Source organism: Haliaeetus albicilla, chromosome 12 (assembly GCF_947461875.1).
Source record: "Haliaeetus albicilla chromosome 12, bHalAlb1.1, whole genome shotgun sequence".
In the NCBI taxonomy this organism is placed as follows: domain Eukaryota; kingdom Metazoa; phylum Chordata; class Aves; order Accipitriformes; family Accipitridae; genus Haliaeetus; species Haliaeetus albicilla.
The window spans coordinates 4,985,063-5,009,875 of NC_091494.1; the positions used below are offsets into that span (position 1 = coordinate 4,985,063).

Genomic DNA, 24,813 nt, shown 5'->3' on the forward strand with positions numbered 1-24,813 from the left:
TGTGCTCCAGGCCCCTCACCAACTTTGTTGCCCATGACAGGTGCTCCCAGGGTTCAGTAATAAGACAGGGGATATCAGTGACAACCTCTTTGGCTTCGAGCCCCTTGGCTATCGAGATGTCTCTCAGAGCACCCACCACCCTCCCCAACAGGGGCACGCAGGCAGACACACCTGAACCAGCGGCACCGCAGCAAAGCATTCGAGAGCCACAAGCAGCAGCTGGAGACCTTGCACTTCGCAAACTTTGCTCAGCACAGATGGGGACACGGAGTGACACGCAATTAAAAAAAAAACCTTCCTGGGGGGATACAAAAATAATACCGTGTACATTCCAGCTTCCCGAACAACAATCGCCTGAGAAGCCTGCACTGTGGGAAAGTCTCAGCTTGCTTTTCCTGCATATTATAAATAGAACTATGGCTGCAAGCAGGGCTTTAAACGCGGAGGAAGGGGGAAAAGGCCATTTAATGGGCTCTGTTTGAACTCAGGCTCTGGCCAGTGTCCAGCTTTCTGCAGAACAGCTGGTCACTTCCTGCCGAGCAAAGGCCAGTGTCGCCACGCTGGGAACCAGGAAGCCCAGGCCAAGGGCTGCCTGTCAAATCCTGGAGTCCACGAGCCCGCTCAGGCCGTCGCACCTTGCACTGCCACACATGTCACTGAGGAGCCTGCTCTGCTCCCGCCTGGGGACAGGCCTGTTTTCTCCGATGTGTTGCAAACACCAGGCAGACAGTGTGAGACCAGGTGAGTATGTGTGAACTTCTCCAGGACTCCAACATGCAGGGCTTGCATCCAAAGGGTCTTGAGAGCTTCTCTTCCAGCAAACTGCTTGGATTCTGACCCCATGTGAAGGCTCAGCACCCACCAAACTCTGCAGGACTGAAGCCCACAAGTTACTTGCACTGCCTGGTTCTTCAGGCTCCTCGTCTTTGTCCAGGTGACTGCCACTTTCCCTTATGGGTACACTGCTCATCACGAGCCCCTGCAGAGCCCTGCCATGGGCAGCTCAACATCCTGTTATCCACATATTTATTCTTCTCTTCCTTCTTCTAGCTCCTATTCATCCAGGTTATGAGCCTGCAGTTCCCCATGCCACCTTTTAAGCACTAGCATCATACTTTAAGCAGTATACCACACATCAGAGCCAGTGGCTTGTTCTGCAGTGGTACCACCGGGGCCCAGCAGTTCATTACTTAGTCTCGCTGCTCCCCAACCTCTTCTCCCACCACTTCAACAGGAGCCAAAAAGCCTCCAGAAAGCCTTCAGCCTAAGGGCCCTGGCCTCTTCCACTGTAAGAAACAACGCAGACACGCTTCAGTTTCCCGTCACGGCATTGCCGCTTCTCATCCTTCCTCACACCCCTGGCCGCAGGCTGCCTGCTCCCCGCCCACGTCGCGGAAGGCTTTACTCCCAGCCCTCAGGCCTGCTGCTCCCCCGACACCTGCCTCATGGCCACCTTGCCCGGCCGTGAGACGAGCCAGGCGTCGAGGGACCGCCGTTCCCACGCTCCCCGCCCACTCGCGGGGTTGCCAGCAGCCCCACGGGCGGGAGCGGGACGTTGAGGGATCCCCTCAGAGAACCAACGGCCACCAACGACCCTCAACAGCCGCCCGCCGCAGCGTCACGAAGCGGGGCGGGGCGAATAGGGGAGGTGGTGGAGGGCGGCGCGCCTGCGCGCTGGGTAGGCGTGGCGCGGCGCGCGCCTTTGTTTGGGGCGGCGGTTTCCCAGGCTGCCCGGCGCGGGGGGCCGGGGGGGCGGGGCCGGGGCCGGGGCCGGGCGGTGCGCGGAGAGGAGAGGGGAGGGGGGCGGGGCCGGGCGCGGGCCCGCGGGGTCAGTCAGAGCGCGGCGGCGGCGGCGGCGGCGGCGAGCGAGGGCGGCGGCGGCGGCGGCGGCGAACGGAGCGGAGCGACCCAGCCGAGCCGGAGCCTGAAGCCGAGCCGGAGCGAGCCGAGGATGATAAACACCCAGGACAGGTGCGGGGCGGCGCGGTCCCCACCCTCCCCGCACCGCCGGGCCCACCCGCCGCGGCCTTCCGCGCCCCTCAGAGCGGCGGCGGCCGGGCCTGGGGGTGCGGGCGGGCGCTGAGGCGGGCGGGGGTGGCGGCGGCGGCTCTCCCCCTGTGGATCCTCTCCCCCTGTGGATCCTCTCCCCCTGTGGATCCTCTCCCCCTTTCTTTCCCGAGTTCAAATCCCCATCGGAGCGGCGCTTCTCCGTGGGGGGAGACCCCCCCCCGGGCGGGTGACTGGGCTCCCCGGGGCTGTGGTGGGGTGGGGAGCGGGGGGGCACCTCGGCAGCGAGTGTCTGAGCACCCTTTTGCTAATAAGAAGGCTTTATCGCCGAGGAGGGTTTGTGCCCTCCCTTCCCGCAATCCCCACGCATCTCTAAGGAAAGGTGATTTCTGCTGGCAGGTTGGTTATCAGCAGGCATGAACTCACTCGATTTGTGTCTGTTTTTCTCAGCTGACCAAATTATCTTCGTGTGTCTGTTGTTTAGAGTCCCAAAAGTGTCATTTCCTGACCCTCTATCGTACCATGTAGATAAGCGCCCGGAGGATATGTGTAAAACAGCCTTGTTTCTTGGCCGTTGTATGTACAGTCGATACTTGAGCTATGCTGCGTTCATCAGATCGTTATTTACAAGTTGCACCTCAAATCAGGTTCCTTAATAGGTGACTTGCAGTGGCTGGCAGCATAATATCTTATTATTATGGGCTAAGTGTTTTGTAAAGGGGCAAAAAAGAAAACAAATACAAAAACTTCATTTTTGTAATGTCAGGGGAGCTACATGGATCCTTCCATCTGGTCTAAGTGTTCAGCACAAATGAAACCCCCAAAACCAAGAAAATGTGCAGCTTTTAGACCCCAAGGTGCTGATCGTTGTCATGGTCAGAAAGCAGTGCTGGCCTGGGGCTTCAGGTGCAAGGGCTATTGAAGAGCAGCCATGACAGGGTTCAAAAGTTGCCAAGTTGTCCTTTGCGCTTCCCAGGGACAGGGCACAGGGTTGAGATCACTGGAAGCTTAGCGAGTTAAAATTATACCCACTGGCTGAAAATGTACAGTTGTTTCCAGCTCCCGTTTCAGGCAGGACTCTGTCAAGAAGCTTCTGCTTGGGAGTTTCTTCAGGGCAAGGCCCTTGGTGATCTAAATGCATCTTGATCTAAACCAAGCTGCTGGAAAGCAGCTTCTCAGAAGAGAGGCTAGAAGGGAGCACAATCCTAGTTTTTAAGCTATAAACAGGCCTCAGAGAGCAGAGTTGCAGTGGGCTGCTCGCACGCAGATGCACGAAGGGATCGGACTTTGTCGGGTGCTTGCATAAACTTCTTCCCAGGGTGCTAACGTGCATCTGGAGGAAGCAAACCCTCTTTTAATCTGTGCCCACACACACACATGCTTGCTTCCCAGCATTGCTTGATGGTGCTGCCCTGCATGTGCTGCTCTCGGGACCCTTGCTGGCTTCCACTGTGAAGTTTTGGGGAGGGTAGCGGTGGCGTGCAGGTCTGGGCTAGGCGAAGCCCCAGTGCCCCAGGCAGGGCTCAGCAGCTAAAGGGGTCTTGTGTTTTGACTTCTCCATGTGCCAGAGGAAGCAAAACTGGGAAGTGTCTTGAACTGCTTTGCATGAAAACTACAGCCTCTCTCTCTTTTTCTTTTTTCTTTTTTTTTTTTTTTTCTTTTCCCACAACTACACTTCATTATCCAGCTTCTTGATGCCTTGGCTGCAAGTTGGAGAGAGCTATCAATAGTACATTGTTGACTGGGGGGTGAGGGAGGAGGGAAGGGAAAAACAAAGCTGCCAACAGCTTTCTGGGGGTGGGGAACGGCACAGCAAAGTGCTTTGTCATGCCTCTCGACGTCCACTACTACTGAATACACACTGGTCCATTGATAGCCCCAGTCATGCCGTGAGGAGGGACTGTATTAACACAAAACACCACTGAGCATGTGTGCAAAGGGGTTTGCCCTGAGACTTCTTCACTGCAACTGCTTAATATCTTTTCCTAGTGTATTTAAACAGCCTTTTCTCCAGGAAGTGTCTGCTGTAGGCCATGGCACACGGGAATGCTGCTGAAGAGCCCAGTCTAGCAAACCTGGAGAAGGAGGAGGACATATGTGGTGGAAGAATATATGTGTTTCCTGTAGAAAGATTATTTTGGTATGAGGTGGCAAGCCAAGATCTTAGCAAATTCTGCCTGTGTCATAACTGTGTTTGCGATCTATTTTTTGGCATTCAGAAATGCCAAATTTCAGTAGTTCGTTTGCAGTCTGGTATCCGTTCTAGCATACTGTATAAGCGGTTCAGGTGATTCTGATAGTGCAGCTCAGTACTTGGTCTTTGGATGCTTAAGCCTGTCTCCCTCGTGGAGAGGGATTAGAGTGGAAAAACACTGTCTCGGGAACAGCTCAAGTGATAAGTTTTAGGGCAGACAGTAAGTTGTCAATACATCTGCAGAGTCTGTCCATTATAGGCTTGTTCCTCGCTCCATGTGCTTATTGAAAACCCTCACACCCCCCTTTATTTTGGTGGTGTTTACATAGCTTTGCATTTGTGGGTTTCATAATGGGAACACTGGGGAATGACAGGTTTCTCTGCGTTGCTTTTGCAGGCTTTGTTAGAGGAATACTGCTTCTGTGCTGTGCCTCAGCAAAGAGCTTTTGTGGTACTGATAAAGGAGGCAATGCTCCAGAAGTAAAATAATTTGCTTTCATGAACTTCCTAGAAGCTGGAGCAGATATTAAAGCCTGCGTTCAAAGTGATCCTGAAAGACTGTGTGTAGGACATCCAAACAAACTCAGAAACTGCAAGGGAAACTTATTTTCTTGCTCTTAAAAGTAGATCTGTGGGGTGGACTTGTAATTTTTAGGGCTGGGGTGAAGGATGCTTGTATGATATTTCATTTGCATATGAAAATGTCAGCTTGGACGTTGTAGAGCGTGTTGAAAATATCTGAAGAACCAGCCCTTTCACTCCTCTTTTTGAAAATGTGAAACTTAAACCTCCTCCTTCTGGGTCCTGTTGATCTATTTGTAGATATTTGTCTATAGAAAATGTGTGCTCATCTGGTCATGCGTTTCCAGCCATCTGCTATTGGCAGTCTTCCAGGCATCCCTTATTAGCATGAGGTTGCTCAGCACTCTCTGGGTTCTTGGCTGCAAAGCCCCTCCTCCATTTCTAACAAAACACTGCTGGTTTCTGATACAACTTGGGCAGCGAGCATTTTTAATGTAGATGTCCGGGTGCTAAAGCCCTGATCTGCTGTCTCTCAGGTGCTGTGGAGGAGCAGGGATACGAGTGGTTTGGGGTTATGAGGAGCTGTAGCATCCTAAATATGATCCCTGCTAATGTAACCTGGTGTTCTCTCTCTTTTTCTTGCAGTAGTATTTTACCTTTGAGTAACTGTCCCCAGCTGCAGTGCTGCAGGCACATTGTTCCAGGGCCTCTGTGGTGCTCCTGATGCCCCTCACCCACTGTCGAAGATCCCCGGTGGGCGAGGGGGTAGCAGGGATCCTTCTCTTTCAGCTCTGATATATAAGGTGAGAAAGATCTGACGTCTATATAATGACCTGTACCCATGTTGCAACTGTGTTTGGTCCCTTTCGCAGTCTGATGGGGATAAACACAAATAACTCCCAAGGTAGTAAGTGGAAGAACAGTTAATTTTTCAGCAACCCTGTTGGCAGGTTGCTAAGCTGCATGCAGTGTTCTCCCTCTCCCGCTTAAATATCACCTGTTTATTAAGAAACAAGAGACCTTTTCTCAAAGGTGTGCAGCAAATAATTCACTAGCCCCATTCCCAGAAGCCTGTTCCAGTTATTGTATGCAGAGCCAGCATTATCAAAACATGAAACAACTTCTTAAATGTCTCTCAAAAAGAGGAAGTGGGAAGCAGAAAGGTGAAATGCAGAGAGAGAATGGTTGATAAGCTCCTTCCTGTGCGCTAGTCCGGAAGGTAAAGCTGTCGGAGCCTGGGAGCTGCCTGAACTGATGTACAGAGTAACTCCTGACTTCACAAAAGGGAGAGGCAACTGTCCACCTCACAGACTGGAACGTTTCTAGAACACGTGCATAGGATGAGGCAAGATCAGGAAGGCTTTGTATCTGCAGACTTGCTTAGAAGCATGTGGATCTGTGTAGCTCTCATTTTTTGGCCCTTTTCTTTCTACAGGACCTTTCCTTTCGAATGAGGAGACCTGGCTGTTCCTTGCTGTAGAATAATTGGCTCTTGTGCAACTTTGTGTTGTGTTATGGTGCCACACATCTGTCTGCCTTCTGGGACAGGGGCTGCTTTTCCACATGCCAGGGAGTAAAGTCCTATCAGATGAGGTAGCCTAAATTTATGCTCAGCTTGCAAATTTGGCTGTTCAGGCAGGAGTGTTGTCATAGGTGTTAGACTTGATTTTTAATTACCCTGTGGGAGGCACACAGACTTTATATGATGAAAAGATACAGGCCTTTTTGGGTCACAGTTACCAAAGTCTCCTCTTGAAATTCATGAGAGAATCGCAGACCTCGCAGCTGCTTTCAGAGGAGTTTTCTTTAATGCAGCCTTGGTGAATTTTTAGCACACACCTCACCCGCTTACCTTGTGAATAAATGTCAAGCTCTGTAGCCTCTTAATAATAATATAACATCAGCTTAATGCTGTCGAGTTGAATTGTCACAGATGTTAGAAGGGTATGAAATCCGGAGAAGCAGCAGAGCACAAGGGGCTTCCTGTTAGATAAAGAAGATACATAAATAGCTTCAAGGGGGCTCAGGACAACTAATGAATTCCCTCTGGGTGGGAGGGGATGAGAAATAGGGGATCCTGCAACTTAAACTCCTGCAGGCCAGCTTTGCCAAGCCTTGCGTACACACCAGGCAAGGTCCAAAGGCAGAAAATGGGCTCAATGTGGAGGAGATGCTGGTGGAAAGAATCAGTTTGGAGACTTTGAAGTGTTTGATTTCCGTATGGCCTTGAATTCGCACAGAAGCTTTTGGCAGTGGTGTGTAGGCAGGGGCTGCTGCCTGGGGGGATGTCATCTGGATAGCTGCATCCCAGAAGTATGGATGTAATTCTTTCTGGGTTTATTGCTGACAAAACCTAGCAGAATCTGTCAGAAAATCAGCCCTTTCTGTAACATAGCTCATCCCAGACCAGAGCAGGCTGTGTTGCCCAGTGGTTTAAAGTCAAACCTTAGACGGGGGTTACTGGGACTCTCTCTGCCGCTCTCAGTTGCCCACCCAATCTAGCAGTGCTGTAGTTACAGCAGGTTGAGTTTTTTCAGCCAGCAAGCTTCCGTGTGACCTGGAAAGGCATCTGGGCCCAAAAGCTTAAGTCCTTTTTCCAGCTGTATCAGCTATTCTAGTCCAAGGGATGACCTTTCTGAACAAGCCTGCCTCCTTCGGAGCATGCAGCACAGTGCTCACATACAACAGCGCTATAAATTAAGCTGCTGGGGCTTCCTATAGTTGTTGGTATTTTTGTGTTAAGAGACTTAATATTTGGCCCTTCATCAACGGAGCTTTACTTGAGCTGGGAACGCAATAATGATCAGCATCGGTGCTGCACAGCCAGGACGGCCTTTGTGCGAACAGACGTGCTCTGGCTAGCAAACTTGGCAGGAGGCTGCAGGTGTAGCACATGCCAACAGTAGGCTGCTTACACAAGTTTCTCCAGTCAGTTGGCTATGGTAGATCATAACATCCTTTCTTCTTATGCTGCCAACACGTAGGGGCCTCCCCCCGTCCTTCTCGGGACATCTGAGGAGCATAGCTGGGTTGGAAAATCTTGTGCCCGTTGAATTGTAACCAAGGGGAAGCTGGTCCTTGTGGCTTTACTTCACTGAAATGGAGCTGAGGGCTGGAGAGCTGGTGGTTTAGGCAGCTGTGTATAAAAGATAGTCTGGTGGGGTTTTTTTGCCCATGATAGTGTGGTGGTGGGGATTTTGCAGGGTGAACTAAAACCGAACATTTGTAGCATAAACAGGATTTTGCTTTGAGCAGCTTCCAAAGAATTCTGGGCTGCAGCTTCACAGGAACAGCTTCTCTCCCCGGCATCTCGCTGTCTCTATTTTGATGCCTAGAAATAAAATATCAGCTGCCCAGGACAGGCTGTGTAAACGTAATTCCCACTGAACCAGGGGAACTGGTTCTGTTAATCCCTGCGGTTGTGCTGCCTTTGGTTCACAGGCTGTTGCATTAGGGGGTCTTAAGTGGAAAAAACCTCGCTAGGTTTGGAGTGCCGGGCATAACTTCTGGTGACAGAAGGGCTAAGCCTGAAGGCTCGGAAAGCTTCTCCCTTCCTATTGCAGGCTCCTGCCAGTCTTCCCGCACAAATGCATGCGTGTGCCTCCCCCTCCGATGTGTCAATCCCAGCCTGCTTTTCTCAACTTCCTCGCCCTGTTTTTGTTTTCATGAAGTATAAGAAAAGAAGCATCTGTGAGCTTTTCTTGAGAGAAGGATCTTTTCCGAAACAGAGATGCTTTCTGCATGGTAACAACAACTGTAAAAGGCTCCTATAAAGCCACTGGTGAAGGATGTGCATAAATTCCTCTTGGTTTTGTTTTTTTTAAATACACCTCTGTAGAGTGGAGCTCTCTCTGGGCTCAGATCTGACTCTTGCCGCTGGGTCTGCGGTGGCTTTATCAGCAGCAGTCTGATTTAACTTGAGCAGCTGTCAGTAGGTTTCTTGGTGCACTTGGCTTAAAACTAGTAAAACCTGACAGCAGGCGCCGCCACAAAAACTTCTTTCAAACTCGATGAATAAACTTATTTCCTACAGGATATTTATTCTGATGAAGTGTAAACTTGTTTTTCAGCTAAGCTTTGTGGGCTTTAAACAAACGGCAGCTTCCTCTGCTCTGGTTACCGAAGCCAGGCAGTTCTTCATTTGCATGCGGCATTACTTTGTCGCCCGCATTAACATACTCAATGGCTGCTTCTTTGTCAATAGTCAAACCAAGAGGGGATCTATTTTAATACATGTGGTAATAGGAATTAAAGCACTGGGACACAAGCTTGAGGAGCCTGGAAAAGTTATCAGTGATGTTTTTGCTGAACCGCTCACTGGTTTTTCAGCAATGCTTACACCTTCATAGCTTAAAACGCCAACAAGAAAACATCTGCTTGACAAGCAGTGATACTGAGGAGTCTTCCACCCTCTTACTGGGCACTGTTGGCTGCTGCTGTGTTTGTACTGCCCATCTTTTAAGTGCTTCTTCACTGCAGATCCAAACTGGACTGAGTTTTCTTTTCTGTACTGGCTCCCTATGTGTGTTATGGTCAGAGATGAGTATATGTCACTACAAAGCATTTATTAAGCCTTGTCTGGTGAGATGCTGTCTTTCTGCAGCAATGTCACTTGTTTCATTGTCAGTCCAGCTGATCATCAGCAGAGCAGAGCTCGTAATCTGCTGCTGAATTAATCACCCTGTTAAAATAAAGTGCCTGGATACTGGATGGTCGCTCACCTAATGACCTGATGGAGTAAACAACCTCCCACCCCACCTGTTGATGCTGTTGAGAGAGGGATGCATGGCTTCCCCAGACACTCCTGTGACTCGGGAACTGAGCAGACATGACTTCTAATATCTGGTTTACTTCTGCCCTTCAAAGCTGTGCAGGTGGCTTTGTAGATGTGAGGGAATCAGGATGCATGAGCCTGTAACCAAGCAGATGGGAACAGTTCAGCTTCCACTGCAGTTGACAACGTTAACTCGGGAACCTAATGAATTTCTTCATCGTTTCTTTGGGGCTCTTTGCAGTGAAATGTGGAAATCATTACTGGGCAAGCCAGCTGCCTGCAGAAATTGTCAGGAGAAGGAATGGAGTTTTAACCACGAAATTGTTTTCTAGGAACTGTTGAGCTGAATCTGAGGTGGTCTGCATGCTTGATGTTCTAGTTAGAGCACTATTGGAGAGGGATGTCTACATTTGTGGTCTCTCACAGTCCTCAAATCTGTGTATCTTCTGTCTGTTTTGGGATTCTCTCTGTGCTATGCACTCTCTTCCCTTATACCAGGAGGCAAACAATTTGCCATACCAGTTAGTTGTAAAATCTGGGAAAGCAATTTGTGGTCATCCCTTAAACAAAAAGACTATGTTGGGGATTGGGGAGACAATGAAATTGGTCAGACTGCGGCAGCAGATGCTCTTCCAGCTTGTCGGTTCAAGTTGTGTTCTTTGAAGGGTAGTTCATGAACCGCCCTTCAAAGATGTGGCTGGGACCTGCGGTGAATGAATGGACTCTCACTACCCAGAAATTTCATATAATGTAAATATGCAAAACTACATTCCTTTGAACACGAAAACAAGACTAGAAAATCACTCTGAGGTCATTGTGGTGTGTCCCTGAACCAGTGAAAGGGGAAGGGAAAAGTATAATGTTCTTAGTAAAACTGTAATACCATTTATTTCACATTTGCTCTCTCTAGTTATACTCCCCTGCCTGTTTAGTATGTAGGACTTTACTTTTTTGTTCTTTGTTTTTGTATTAGGTTAAAATAAAAGCACGGTGTTACAGGTAGTTCAGAACAATAGCTCTTAACCACTTAGACACTTGCTTAGAGCACTGAGACTCAGACATGAGCTTGCAGCTGACTGTGCATACCTTCACGAGCTATGGTGAGTCTCACAGTGGTGAGTTTTAGTGATAGGCTGAAACTCTGGACACACACCAGTCTGTAAGGGCTGGTCCTTTGTCAGGAGGGTGCTGTCATTGAAAACACAGTCCTTCTGCATGCTTGTTTAAGCATGATCTCTTACATTTTTGGTCTACAATCTCATGGATAGTTTTCTAATCCTAAAGTGTATTTCATGAGCTCTCCTCTCTGCCCTGCACAGGACGAGAAGATCACTGTTAACCAAGATGTCCCAGTGCACGAAGGGAAGCCTCATATTGTCCACTTCCAGTACAAGGTCACAGAGGTGAAGACCTCCTCCTGGGATGCAGTGCTCTCTAATCAGAGCCTCTTTGTGGAAATCCCTGACGGATTATTAGCTGATGGAAGCAAAGAAGGGTAAGTTCAGGATCCCAGAGCTGCATCCGTGACTCCACAGGGAGCAGGATTTTGCTTACATGGATGATGCTGTGCGTGTGGGGAGAAAGGGGTGTACGTATGGCAGCTCTGTTCCTGGTTTGTGTATCTGAAGTATGTCCTTACTCACTTGTCTTAAGAGAACTGTCCTCCTGTTAGTCCTCCATAGATATATTTTTTTTCCCCTGGTGATCATTTCGGATGGGTTACTGGTTTTTTGAGTCCCTGTGTTAATGAAAAATAAGCAGTAAATAAGCAGAGTGATTCTTTGCATGCTTTGGTATGGAAAATCTACAGGCCTTTCTCTGATTTTTTTTTCTTTTTTTTTTTTTTTTTTTTCCTGCTGGCCACTTGGCAAGCTATTTTGGCAAGCGTTTTCCTCTCTTTCAGGGGAGAAAAAACTCCATTATATTGATGCGCTCCTTCTCATCAGTAGGTGGATCTGCTCTTGGAGTGCTGCCACGCAGGCGTTGGGCTCTGCCAGAATCTCTGATTTTTCTCTGTTGGCAGAATACGGTAGTGTTTTGTCCAGACAGCTCTGCTCTGGGAAGTTTGTGTAAACGCAGCTTCCAGAGCAGTTACTTCCTGCCAAGTGCTTTGCCAGAGATCTCCGCTGGCGGGGAGCACTATAGCGTAGATGTGGCTTTACTGGCTTCCTCTGCAGAGCTCTCTGAAGTCCTCCTAAATCTCCAAGTAGGCTTCATCCGTAAATGACACAAGCTAATTAAGAAAAAAAACTCATTGGGCACCTTCAGTAAGTGCCAGTGTTCTTGCTGTCTCACACTTGTCTCATTTGACTCCGAGTCCAGATAAACGTTAGTGTAATTTCTCCAGTTGGCCTGTAAATCTTTTAGCTGTCCAAGTGCCTGCTCTCTTGGGAGCGGCTTCTTCTGGGAGGGTATTTATACGCCTGTGTCACCGTGACTTAAAGTGCAATTTTGCCAGATTATTTTTAGCTAGGTAAAACAGCCTAGTAGAGGCTATAATTAAAATAGTTCATTACCATATTAACAAAACCCTTGCAAATTTAATCTCCCTCGCTGCACTCCAGTCTCGCTGACTGCTGTTTAATTAGATGTCGATTGAAACCCTGTTTGTCACTACTCTAGCAGCCTGCATCGTAAATGGTTCAAGGCCAGCAGTGACAACGATGGCTCTGTCATGCTGATCCCCAGGGCTCAGAGAGGGGTTAATGCAGTGCTGCTTCCATCAAGAAGTGCTTCCATCAAGAGGTGGCAGAAATAATTTAGCTGGAAAGGCAGGAAGCGTGGATTCAGGGTGCATCAGCTGTGCCATCCAGCTGATGTGTTCAGGAAACAGCTTTGGCTGTGCACATGCTCCTTCAGTGATGTTTTTCTCTTTTCTTCTGCCTGGTATGAGCTCCATTTTTTTTTTTTTTTTCTCCTCCTTTCCATAAAGCACAAAACTTACGGATCCCCTTGTGTGTGTTGCCAGTGGAGGGAATGTAGCCTGACTGGGGATCAGCTGCAATATTCAGCTTCCTGCATACAAAGGCTCCTGTACAAAATCACTGGCTGGTGGCGATGGGTGTTTAGGCACACTGGCACGCGGATGCTGAGGATAGTGACTTGTTGGGCGATTTGGTGTGAGGATAGCTCTTAGTTCTGCAGGGCTGGATAGCAATGCAGGAAGCCCATTGTTTCAGCACCCATTGTTCGCTGGAAGGGGTCTGTAAACAAGTAATCTTTCTGCCTGAAAACATCCAAGCAGTTGATAATGCTCCGAGGCTTCCTCAGGACAGGACTTCCTATAGCTGATGTTCTTTTGTCTTCCTCCTCCTTGGCAGGTTATCAGCACTGTTGGAGTTTGCTGAAGAAAAAATGAAAGTAAACTACGTCTTTATTTGCTTCAGAAAAAGCAGAGAAGATAGAGGTGAGAACTCGCCCCCGCTGTCAGGTTTGCTCCCTAGATCTAAAATGGTGCTGCTGAAGCTGTACAAAAGTCTAGTAATCCCAAGGCAAGGCTTCACGGGATGCTTCCTACTGCAGTAATTGTTATATGCATAATTCTCATGGCGTTCTTACAAATTAGAAATAGTTTCTTGTGGAGGAAATAAGCCCTTTCTTGAGACTAAGGGAGAGGGAGTATTTTGGTTTTTCCAGCAGATTTGTATTGGTATCCTCCCATTAAATTCATGCAGAAAGCTGCTTCTGAATTACTTGGAGTATTTTCTTGTCCAGAAATTGGTTAATATTTCTCCTTTGGTAAGGAGTGAAGGTCTCTATTTGGCATCAGGCTTCTGTGATTTGAAAGGAGAAACCAGGGAGAAGTTACTATATGGGAAATGAACACTTACAGCTTGTTGCCCTGGTGTTCATCTGCTTTTTAAAAATCTACTGGCACTTTTGCCCTTCCTAGACTTGCAGGTAATCCTGACCCTGGCTATAGATGCTTATGGCTTAAGGGGGCTGCATTAGGATCTAAAGATAGATGTGTTGGATGAGTGATTACAGCACGGAAGTTTGAGGAGATTTGTGGTGAGGTACCAAGCTATGGGTCTGTCACTTTAAATCTTACTAGATGCAAGCTAGTAACCAAGCAATTGCCATGGCAGGAGTAATTCAAACCTTAATTCTAATTTTACTCTGCTGCTTCACTTCACAAGCTGCACTGTCTTCTCTGAAATGAAGCATGTTATTATAGCTAAGCTGTGCTGAGCCCAGGAAGATGTCATTCCATGTTATGATGCCAAGAATAATTTTCAGATTAAGTTCTTGCTATAATGCCACCACTACCGCCGCAGGTTGCATAGGTGACCTCTGCAGTGGCTGGTTACAGGAGACATCTGCTACTGGTTTTTGTTTTTAAAAATGGGCTGTGTTGCTCTTGGACCTGGCTTATTTGTACAAGTTCTGGAGTGCTCCAGATCCTGGGTCCTTGTCTAAGCAGTTGAAATTCAGTGCTGTCTTCAAAGTATATAGGAGCTCCTCTGCATGACCGTTCAGTGGCTTGAAGTGGATCATCAGAGGGTGCTGTAGAGATTAGATGCTGCACCAGGGTAACTTTCATGGGTCACAGGGAAGTGATCACTTTAGTAACAAGCAAGCATGCATCCAGTCACTGCGTAGTATAACCTTTTCTGACTGCGACAAGGCGGGGGCGGGGGGGCTTCTGGACTTACCCCGCTCTGAATTTCTGTGCATAACCCATGGTGCATTTGCTGGGGGACTGCAGCGAGCTGTGCTGAGCTGTCTTGAGTTTCCACTGAGCTCTGGGTCCTCCTCGTGGAGATGGCAAATGTCTACCTAGACCCCGAGTAAGTCAATTCCTGTTTGCTGCTGTCTGACCCGCTTTCAGGGCTCAAGGGGTGCTGGGACCCATGTCAGTACAGAATAAAAACTTTGACATGCTGCACATCTAAAATACCCTTCACGCATAGGAGCAGCTGTGATGAATGCAGGAAGAGAGAAGACCTATTTGAGAGGGCTGTCACATTAAAATGGTTTCTTTCTGTGCAGGAAGCTCTGGGTGCACTCACAGAGGGTGTTCAGTGCACTTCGATGTTTGTGGCTTCTAGGGTGACGCAGGTAAAGAGGATTATTCCTGGTGGTAACAGATTTCCTTCTCTTTGGTAGCTCCGCTCCTGAAGACATTCAGCTTCTTGGGCTTTGAAATCGTGAGGCCTGGTCACCCCTCTGTCCCGTCGCGGCCAGACGTGATGTTCATGGTGTACCCCCTGGATCAGAACTCTTCCTCTGATGAAGAATAGCTGCAGCGGGGGACTCCAGTGTGACCTGAAAATGCTGTTGAGGGGAGAGAGGGTTACATCTCCTTTCTTGAGGAAAGGGAAAACAAGCTTCTGTTGGACTGAAACTGCATTTCTCATTGTTAGATTGGCCTGTGTATCCTCAGAGTTGACTATCTCATTGAAATGTGTTGCCTAGAGAACTATATATACACACATGTAATCACCAAATAGTAAATGGAAGATGTTTATGAACTGGCATAGGAGCTCTTTACGTGCAGCTGTGTGGTGTGTTAGCCTAGGGGCGCCTGGTGCCCAGGCCATGCATGGGGGAGCACAGCGGTAGATGCAGTATCAACTCCATGACTTCTCTAAACCTGTGTTGGTCCTTTCCTGATCACCCGATGTGCGCTCATCTGACAGACTACCTTTTTATTTTTCACTCAAGACTCTTAAGTAGAAGGCATGTTTTGGGTGTTAGGCACATGGAGGAGACGTGCTCGAGTTTAACCTTTAACACTACATTAAAACCCCTGTGTCTCTCTACCTTGGGGCAACCGATGCTGTTTTAACTGGTCTAACCTTCCCCCCCCCCCTTTCTTTTTAAACTTCTTGCTCTTCCAGCTTTTGTTTTAAGCAGTCTTAACTCTGTTCAATGTTACCACTGCACTATCACAGCGTTCAATAAAAGGGGCATTCAGATGAACTTCACACAGCTGGCGCTGCTTATTTGAAAGGAACAGAGCCTGTGGTGGGCCACCTGCAGTGCTGTGATGGTTTCAGAGGGTCAAGAGAGTGTTTGGAGCAATACCTCTGACCTTTATCCTCTGCCCAAGGATGGGTACAGAGCAGGCCCGTGGCTGTCACCTCTGTTCTTCCTCCTCACCTTTCCAAAGAGATGATCTCAAGACTTGAGACACTGAGCTAATGGCTGTATCCAAACCAAAGGGGGTTGTGTGTGGGGCAGGTGTGGAGGGTGGCTCTGCCAGTCACCCTGTCACGGTGGGATGCTCTTACTGTCTGGGGGCTTTCCCGGGATGGAGCTGTGCTGGTGGTAGCTCACGTTCCAACCCTGCCCCTTCTGATGTTGGAGAATGAGGTTGTGCTCTTGTCTCTGTGCCATGTGGAGGTAACCTGGCTGGCTTTCTTTGAAAGGCCACACGAGAAGGGTGCATTTATAAACTGTGCCCCGGAGGCATGCCGTGAGCTCTCTTCCTAGCCTGGCTGCTTGCGTGTGGAATTGTCCTTGTGTGCTTTGTTGTGCTCTCGCCCTTCTGTGGAGGATTTTGTTAAAAGTTGAAGCCGAGCCATTCCATAAACGTCATGGTCAGTGTTTTCTGTTTGGGGGAGAGAGGTGGGGCTGGGATATGAGTTTGTGTGAATAAATCATCTTAAAGTTTGTGTCTCTCTTTCCCTCCTTCCCCTCCAATGAAATGAAAGGGCTGGTGGCTGTACTCTCCCTTCAGTGGGACATTAAATCTCAAGTCTGGTTTAAAATCAGAGGCTGTGCTATGCTGATGGGAACATCTCTACCCTAGCTTTTATTGCGGTGCCAGTGGCCCCTCTAGTGCTGGCTGCAGCTCTGCAACAGGCATTGCCCCTCCTGTCCTTGCTCCAGGTGTGGTGTGGAGACAGAGGAGACCTTGGACCTGTTCCCTAGTTTGAAAATCCAAGTTTTATCCCTTCTTGTAGCTGGAGCTGCCCCCACTCCTTCCCTGGGCTGGCGGGTGTCTCCCAGGGTGTTTCTGCATGCTCCAGGGCCCTGCTGCCACCCCATGGTGCTCCTCTACTGGCACATCCCTAATGGAATTGGGTGGGAAGAACCACTTTGCTCCTTCCTTAGGGGTAAAGCGTGAGCTTCTGGAGTGAGGATGATCGCCTGAGCTCTGCAGTTAAGAGGCTGTGCCGGTGCATGTGCTTCTCTGACAAGTACCAAATACTTTCCTGCCCTGGCTCAATCAAGTGTGGTCAAATGTAGAGCTCTCGCATCACCAAGTGTCTTCTTCAAAAACACCCTCCTGAAAATCTAAAAGGTGCTTTGATTTCTCTGAGTGCTGTCTCCTGCATAGGTTGCCTCCACTGCGAAGCTGGAGGAACCAAGCTCTGCCCTCTGGCCCACCAGCCCCCCAGCTGCCTCCCCCAAAGGCGGCTCCCTGGGGTGATGGAGAGGGGCTTGCCTGGTATAGGGCAGGACCCTGGCAGGCTGTGGGGCGGCTTGTCCCTTGCTGGTGCCCAGGGATTCAAGCCGGGGGGGGGGGCGGGTTCTGACCCAAATTGTCATGGCTGAGCTTGGCTGCAGCATCCCCAGGTGGAGCTGTGGGTGCTGGTGGCAGAGCAGAGGGGCCGGATCCAGGTGCGCAGGGCCTGTGAGCAAGCAGAAGTGTGCTGGGGGCAAGACCTGCTGCCCCACTGGGCCACCCTGCCACAGCCTCGGTGGCCGTGGACCGACGAGTGTGGCATCAGGAGCAGCGTGTCTGCTTAAGCCCTCTCAGATGCCCCAGAGATGTGGACAACCCCCCTCTTCCCCCCCCAAAATCACTGGCCACAGCTTTTGGAGACGAAGGACCAGAATTCAGGGGAGCAGGAAGAAAAAGCCACCCTCACAGGTTTGTGATTGTCTCTTAAAAAGATTTATTCTCTCTCCTTGCCCAAATGTACAAAGGCAAGAAGAGTACAGTTTGTATATATATATATTTATATATATATATATATAAAAAAACAAGGAACTTGGTAATAATGTACACTTTACAGAAGGGCAGAATCAGGAAGACTGAAATGAAACCCAACACAGCAACGCCAATGGAAACGAGCTATAAACACCAACGGTTTGATGCCCTGGCCGTGGGGCCCAGTGGGCTGAGGCTGGGGAGGGGGAACCCAGTGGGCAGGGGACCCCACGGGCAGAGGAATGGCACTGCTGCAGGGGGGCTGGGGTGCCAGCCCCACAGGCAAGAACTGACCAGGAAAACCCAGAAAACATCGAACCTATTCTGCATAAACCGTTGTTTCCTTTAACACCTAAAAGGAGACTCAGCTGGGACCCAACTGGGAAGGTGGGGAGCAGCCCCCCCCACCCCAATCCCCTTCAACTGCCAGCAAAGCCCGTGGCACCCCCCTATCAACCCCCCCCCCCACCCCTTGCCCAGCCCAGACACCCTCCTCCGTGCCCCTGGAGCCGCTGGTGGGTCCCAGCCGTGCCAGGAACCAGGCTCCGCTGGACCGACCGAAGCTGGAGGTAGGAGCAGCCGGCAGGATGCTCCTCCATGGGTGGGATGCAGGGGGGCTCCCCCTATCACCCCGACCCCTCCAGTCCCCAGCCTGGTGACTGCATGTGGCTCTGTAATGGGCGCGGGGTGGGTCAAGCCGCTGCTCGGCATCACCCACCCTGTCCCCCAGGAGCGTGCCAGGCCACGCGGCCCCGTCTCCTTCCAAAGACAACGAAGAGTGGAAGAAAAAAAAAAAAGGCAAACAACGAGAGCAGGCTGGGGCCACCACGCTGCCGGCACCCGACCCAGGGCAGAGACCAGCGAGCACCTCCTTTCCAGCTGGGTAAAGTGGGGGGTCGGGGCGGGGGGGGCGGGGGGAAGAAAACAAAACCCAAAACAACAGCTTTCAAACAATTGCTTTTTACAGTATGTACAGAGCCCAGCGGGCAGAGCATCCCGGTACAGCGGCCCCTTGGGGCCGGGTGCGACACGGACACACACAGACAACCGAGACCGATGGGCCCCCCCACCCCAGCCCGTGCTCCCCCGGCTGGGCAGCGGGGAGAGGCGAGGAGAGAGCTTGGGGCGGCCCGGCTGCTGCGGGGCCGAGGTAGAGCATCGGCCTGGGGAGAGCCCCTCTGGGGCTGGGGGAGCAGAGGACCAGAAAGCCCCTGTCCTCGGGCACTGGGGAGCAGCTGGGAGCAGGGGCTGGCTTCTTCCAGGGCCTGGTGCCCTGAGCCCTGGCATGAGGGGGGAACCCGGCAGAGCCCCAAGTGCCTCTGGCAGAGCCTAAGTGTGCTTGTTCCTCCACTGGGCTCTGCCCGCAGCCTGGGGAAGCCGCCTTAAAAGCAGAAGGTGGACATGAGCAGGATCCGCTGCCCTGGGGTTTGGGGAGCACTTGCCGGGGTGGCGGGGGGGCAAAGGCCGGGGCTTTGCAGAGTCACAGCTCAGAAACCAACTCAAAAGCCATGGGCAGGAGTTTCAGGCAGGTCTGGCCCCCGCAAGGCACTGGGGAGGAACCCTGGCAGCTGGCTGGGTGACAGGCACAGCCCCCAGCTCTGCACCCGGCTGCCCCCAGCCCTGGCTACCCTGGGGGGGAGGGAGGGGAGGCAGAGGCTGCTTCACCAGGGCCAAGAGCAGCCCCCCAGCTCCCCCAGCCCACCGCTCTGGCAATCGGCCACTTGCCAGCAGCTCCTGCCCACACAGGCACAGAGCAGCAGGCGCTGTGAGGTGCGGGATCAGCCATGGGACTGGGAGAGGGTGAGTCCCCACATGCAGCACATCCCCAGGCCCCGCGGCCACCTCCAGCCAGGCTGACATCCACCCCCCCCGCCCCTGACCCCGACCCCGACACCCACCTTGGCTCCGCGTGAGCCAGCCTTTCCTTTCCTGAGACTGCAACTCCACCGCAGGCTTGGCCCCGCGCATCAAGCCCCGGCGAGGAGCAGGCAGCGTCCCCGCCTGCCCCCAGTCCCGTGGCACTCAGCCCCATCGTGAAGCAGCAGCTCACAGAGACACGGTGGGGTCCCAAATCCCTCGAGAAACCTCAGTGCTTCCGTTTCCTCTTCATATGCACCAGGCAGGCGAGTCACCTCCATCCCGAGCGTCGGTGCCCAGTAGAATAAATATTTCCGCAGGTACCAGCTCGCCCACTCACCAAAGGGGAGGGGGGGGGAGTCAGTGTGTGTCCGATGAGGGGGGGAGAAGACAGTCTGCCTCGGATCGCGGCAGGAACGTCAAGCAGAACAATTAACACCATTCAACTGATGTCTAAAGGAGTCTCCAGCGCTTCCCCATGTGAGCCAGTCACATGTCTCATCCAGCCCAGGCGTCCTGGTGCATCACGTCCTGCCACGACCCAAGGTCACATCAGCTCCCACTGCCAGCAGCCCCGCGAGCCCCGGGGGCAACGGGCAAACCCCAAACCCTCTGCCCTCAAGGGCACCCTCCTGTGTACCCATCCCGGCCACCTCCGCCCCAGCCCGGTTGCCCATGGGCGAAGCAGGGTGGCCGTGCCGGTGCCCGCAGGAGGAAAGCCTTACCGTTCTCACCTCCGGGGAGGTGGGTATAGGGAGGGAGCGGAGCCTTGCTGGCTGGCAACGATGGCTGTGGAGGAGAGACCTGCGGAAGGAGAAGCAGCGTCAGAGGCCGGGCAGCCCAGGATGGGCATCCAGCTGTGCCGGGGGAGCTGGAAAGTGCCAGATTCGGCCAAAGCAAAGCTCGGCACAAGGGCTCACGCTGCCCAAAGGTGGCTACAGCTCTTTCCCAGCTCCCCCGAGCTGAGCCCGCAGCCCTGGCTGAGTGCCAGCGTGAGGTTCAGCTCTTACCTGTTGCATAGGGCAGGTTGTACTGCGCCGGCAGCAGCGAGTACCCGAGGTGGTGGTGGTGGTGGTGCGTTGAGAGCAGGCGCTGAGATGGCGAGGTGCGGGGCCGGTCGGTGCTCCTCTCTCCCCCGCCAGCTCCCCCGACGCTGCTACAGCTCCCGCCGCCTCCCACCACTCCGCAGCCGCTGCGGTCCCGCTCCTGAGACGTCTTCTCGCTTATCTGGAGAGGAGAAAGCAGACGCATGCTGAGGGACACTACCAGCTACCCCACTGCGCAGGGCAGCATCAGACCCATGCCAGGCACTCGAGGCTGCCCCATCGGGATGATATTCCCCTCGCTTTTGTCCAAAGGCTCCCCACGACACTGCTGGGAGATGATGGGATGGCCAGTGACCAGCCCAAAAGTGGTGGCGAGGATGCAGGTCCTGTTTGAGGGCAGCTCTTTCCTCACCGTGTCAAAGCTCCGTCTCCCAGGTCAGTCCAGGAGGAGCTCGTGACCCTACACTGACGTGGGATGGAGACAGCCCCTGCATCCCACCCACCAGCTCCAGGGCAGAGAGCAAGCGTCACCGACTTGCTGCAGGGCCTGGAGGAGCCCGAGTGTTTCTCTGGGCCAGACCTGCCCACAGGTTTAGCTTGTCCATCCCAAAGGGGTTGTGTTGTGGGATTACTCCACGGCCCGAGGTGTCCTACAGCAGCAGGAACGGCAAAAACCCACGGCAGGCAGAGTTGCTCCAGGCTGGCTATAGGATCCAGGGATCATCCCGAAGCTCATGCACAGAGCTGGGCAAAGCCAGCACCTTCCTGACCCTCACCGTGGGCGATTTGCTCTTGTAGTGGCTGGCGTGCTGCTGCAGGATGTCCAGGGCCTTGGACTCCGAGCTGGATTTACAACTCACGCTGGGGCTGGCTCGGGACTTGTCGCTATCGTCACTCCCAGACGCCTTGCTCCCGTATGGGGAGAAGGAATAGCTGGAGGGTAGGTATGATCCTGAGGGGTGGGGGAGAAAAAGCAGACAGGGCATGAGGAGTCTTCAGGCGGCACAGTGGGAGCACACGGCTCTGTACGTGTGCTGCCCCATGCGAGAAGGACAGCCTGGGAAGGGACGTGCCCAAGAAGACCCCCGGCTCCTTACCTGGGTAATTCTGCATCATGACAGTGGGCATGGCCCGGTAGCTGGGGTGGTTGGGGTCATACGACTGGCTGTAGGAGTAGCCGTGCATGTAGGGGATGTAGGACTGATGCTGCGTGAGGGGTGAAGACACAGGGACATGGACGCTGGGTCTGGGGTCCTTCCCCACCATGCGAGCCTCCTCGGTGGGGGTCAGCTTGCACTCGGAGCTGGTACTCTCCTTCCCGTCCTCCTTGGATGCGGCTTCTTTGCTTCGATTTCTTTCTTCCTTCAACTTTCGGTCCCTCTCCTCTTTCCACCGCTCATCCTCTGTCTTGATGTCCGAGTACTTCGCCGGGTACACGTAGGTCCACATCCGGGGCTCAGCTTCCTGCAAGAACCAGGAACCATCAGAGCAGCTGCCTCCCCCCAGCCCTGCCTGTCCCAAAACCAGGCTGGATTCGGAGGAGACCAGTGAACCCCACTGCCCTTCCCCAGGCTCTCCTTGGCCCATCCGTGGCCTTCCAGCCCCATCCTTTTGCTGGCCCCAAGGGAACCTCACGGAGTCCCATCACAAGCAGAGGACAACACACGTTCTCTGAGGTGATGGCCCCAGCAATCCCCTGCAGCGAAGCCACAGTGAGGGGCTTCCTGCATGAGAAAGCCCACCACTGGGCTGGCGGGCAGGTCCGAGAGGGCAGTGGGAGGGCATTACCTGTCTGTACCAGAGCACAGGGTCCACCTCTGCTTGCCGGCCACACTCAGAGCCAGCCTTCGTCTCAGCAGTCTCCTTCCCGAGGTGGCCGGCCTCGCTCAGCTTCACCTTAAGCCCCTCAGCAACCTGGCTGCCGGACAGCTTGGATGAATCCTCCAGCTTGGGGATGATGACAGATTTGGCCATGTCAGGACCTCCCTGCTCCTTGGCCTTGCTCAGCCCGGACTTGACGAGATCCGTGAGGCTCGGGGCTTTGGTCAGCGTTGGGGGCATGGGTGGCTTTTGCTTCCACTCCTCCTTGAGTGCTGCCTCCCTCTCCTTCAAGCCCAGCTCTGCTTTCTTCTCCAGCCCTCGCTGCTGCTGCTGCTGCTGCTGCTGCTGCTCCAGGCTCTGCCGCTGCTTCTGCTGCTCCTCGTACTGCTGGCGGTAGGCAGGGTTGGTGCTCAGCAGGTGAGCGTGGTAGCCCTGCTCGTTGTAGCCATAGGGGGGCACGTAGGCATACTGGTTGTAGTAGAGGGACTGCATGTACATGTTGGGACGCTGCTGGATGACTGAAGGCTGCTGGCTGGAGCCGCCGAGCTCTGCCTTCTTCTCTTCACAGCCTTCACTCTTCACCTTCACCTCCGGGTTCTCTTGTTCCTCGTCCTTCTTCAGCTTCAAGGCCTGCGTCTCGGCCGCGGCCTGGCTGCCGGGATTCAAGGGCCCTGGGCTTGCCTGGGGGTAGCCAGGGGAATAGTAGGTTTCAAAGCCTTGGTAGTAGGGAGACTCTTTGCTCTGCGGTTGAGGGGGGAAAAGAGCTTTTTTGGCACCTTCCTTGACCAGCTGCTCCGGATCCTTCGCCTTCACGCTCTCCAGCTTGCCCTCCCCATCCTCCCCGGCGTCGGAGATGTCTGAGTAGGCCGGGCTGTTGGTCTTCACTGAGCTCGCCTCTGCCCCGTTCTGGGTGACGACATGCAGCGGGGTCATGGGTTGGGCTGGGTTGGTGTTCTCCAGCCTGCTGGCACCACCGATAGAGGGGCTTGGGGCATTGTCGGTGAAGCTGTAGATTTTATCCGCCTCGGCCTTGATGCTGGCGAGCCGGCTCTGGTGGGGATCGGACGAGCCGTTCAGCAGCCCCTCACCTTTCATCCCCAGCTCGCTGGATTCCCCCCGGAAAGGGCTCTTGCCTTCCTCTGCTCTGCAGGCTTTGCCAGGAGTCAAAGGGTTTTCCACCTCCTTGGGCTCCTTCTTCTTCTTGTCCTTCTTCTTCTTCTCCTTGGAAGGGGTGAGGGCAGGGTTGACTGCAAAGGGCTCTCCCATCACCGTAGGCTTGGGCTGGATGGGTTTGAGCTGAGGGCTGTTGGGCATGGTCTGGACCACAGTGGTGGTGAGGCCTGTGGAGGAACCGGGGCTGGCCGTGGTGAGGGTGGCTGTCTGGAAGGTGTACATTGGCTGGGGGGGGATGGCTGGCGCAATGGGTCTGGCAGACTTCAAGCTTTTGGAAGGGATCTTCTCTGGCTTAGCACCAGATGCCTTCTTTGACTTGTCTTTATCAACACAACGCTTCTCCAGAGAGTCGAAGCCGTCGTTACTTGTCTCATCGGCCACCGAAGGACCATCCTCAGAGCCGTCATTGGACAGGGCACCCGGGTCGGTGTCTCCTTCCCCACCCAGCTTCTTCTTGCAGGGGACCTTGGCGCTGAACTTGCTGGATGGGGAGGGACTGTGGGGCTCCATCAAGCGCACCTTGGGGGTGGCTGAGCGAGCCGGCGAGAGCGAGCCCTTCTGAGAGACGGCAGCACCGTTGCAGCTCCCAATGTCCGCGTGCAGGGAGGGCTCCTCACCATACTCGCTGTCCACGTCGGCCTCCAGCTTGCTGTCGTCATCCGTGTGCGCGTGGGCCTGGTGGTACTTCAGCCCATTGATGTGCTTGTACTTCTTGTTACAGTTTGGGTGGGGACAGTCGATGAGGATGGGAGAAGGGCAGTTTCGGTCGAGGACAGCCGGCTCCACCTTGACTGCGGCAGGTGGCACGGCTGCCGAGCCCATTGAGTTCGTGCGGATGCGTTTGCTGCCCTTGGAGTCCTCCGAGCTGGAGTTCAGCTCCATGTCAGAGAGGGGTTTGCTCTTCCGCTTGGTGACGGAGGAGGGACTGGCCTTCACGTCCTCTGCCGTGCCGCTGGGCGGTGTGCGGTGGTCCGAGGAGTTCTGGCTTCCCCGACGCCCTTTGCTGTTGGCTCCCGCCCGGGTCTTGCTGCTGTTGCTGGTCCCTTTGCTGTCCGAGGTGGCAGCCGTCTCGTTGACGGGCGTGTTGCTGTTGGGGCGCATGCGTTTGCCCCTGCCCCGGCCGTTGCGCATCTCCAGGTCGCTGGTGGGAGAGTCACAGAACCTGCCGGGATGAGGACAAGGAGGTTTTAATGGAGACACAGCCGTGCCGGGCTACGCCATCCCCACTGCGTGGTGGGGACCCCCTTCCTCCCCTCGCTATCAATCCTGCAGGCTCGTCCCGCCACTGACAAGTAAAAAGGAACCGGAGAGGTCCATTGGCAAATGCTCAATCATCTCTGGTCTCCAGGACGAGGGAGCCTGCGACTGCGGGGGCAAAGAGCCATGGGAACAGCTCGGTTGGGCAAGGAGGAGATGCTGACCCCCATGGGGAGCCCCACGGGCACAGAGCAGAGTGTACAGGGTGCCACAGGGGCCGTATGTGGCTGGGTTTGCCCTCCGGTCCTGGGTGAAGGGCACTGAGGCAGTGCTGCTG

General features: G+C 53.1%; 2 protein-coding genes across 4 annotated transcripts in view; one reads left to right on the forward strand and one right to left on the reverse strand.

The window, feature by feature from the left end:
- The first annotated feature begins 1,812 nt into the window (after positions 1 to 1,812).
- OAZ2 (ornithine decarboxylase antizyme 2) lies at positions 1,813 to 16,117 on the forward strand. The gene is given in 6 exon segments (XM_069797683.1): positions 1,813 to 1,971; positions 5,369 to 5,444; positions 5,446 to 5,526; positions 10,817 to 10,992; positions 12,818 to 12,903; positions 14,607 to 16,117. Coding segments are annotated over 6 exon segments (573 nt in total). The 5' UTR covers positions 1,813 to 1,951; the 3' UTR covers positions 14,741 to 16,117.
- Positions 16,118 to 18,326: 2,209 nt separating this feature from the next.
- The window catches only part of ZNF609 (zinc finger protein 609), a 75,370-nt gene continuing 68,883 nt past the window's right edge, over positions 18,327 to 24,813 (reverse strand). For 2 of the 3 annotated variants that reach the window (XM_069797685.1, XM_069797684.1), the window contains exons 5-10: positions 22,074 to 24,441; positions 21,383 to 21,749; positions 21,062 to 21,237; positions 20,250 to 20,466; positions 19,974 to 20,043; positions 18,327 to 19,770 (exon numbers count right to left, since the gene is read on the reverse strand). In XM_069797685.1, the coding sequence (XP_069653786.1) occupies positions 19,764 to 19,770; positions 19,974 to 20,043; positions 20,250 to 20,466; positions 21,062 to 21,237; positions 21,383 to 21,749; positions 22,074 to 24,441 (3,205 nt within the window). In that variant the 3' untranslated portion in view covers positions 18,327 to 19,763. Of the gene's footprint in view, positions 19,771 to 19,964; positions 20,044 to 20,249; positions 20,467 to 21,061; positions 21,238 to 21,382; positions 21,750 to 22,073; positions 24,442 to 24,813 lie in introns of all 3 variants that reach the window. The other variant, XM_069797686.1, reaches the window with a different exon arrangement.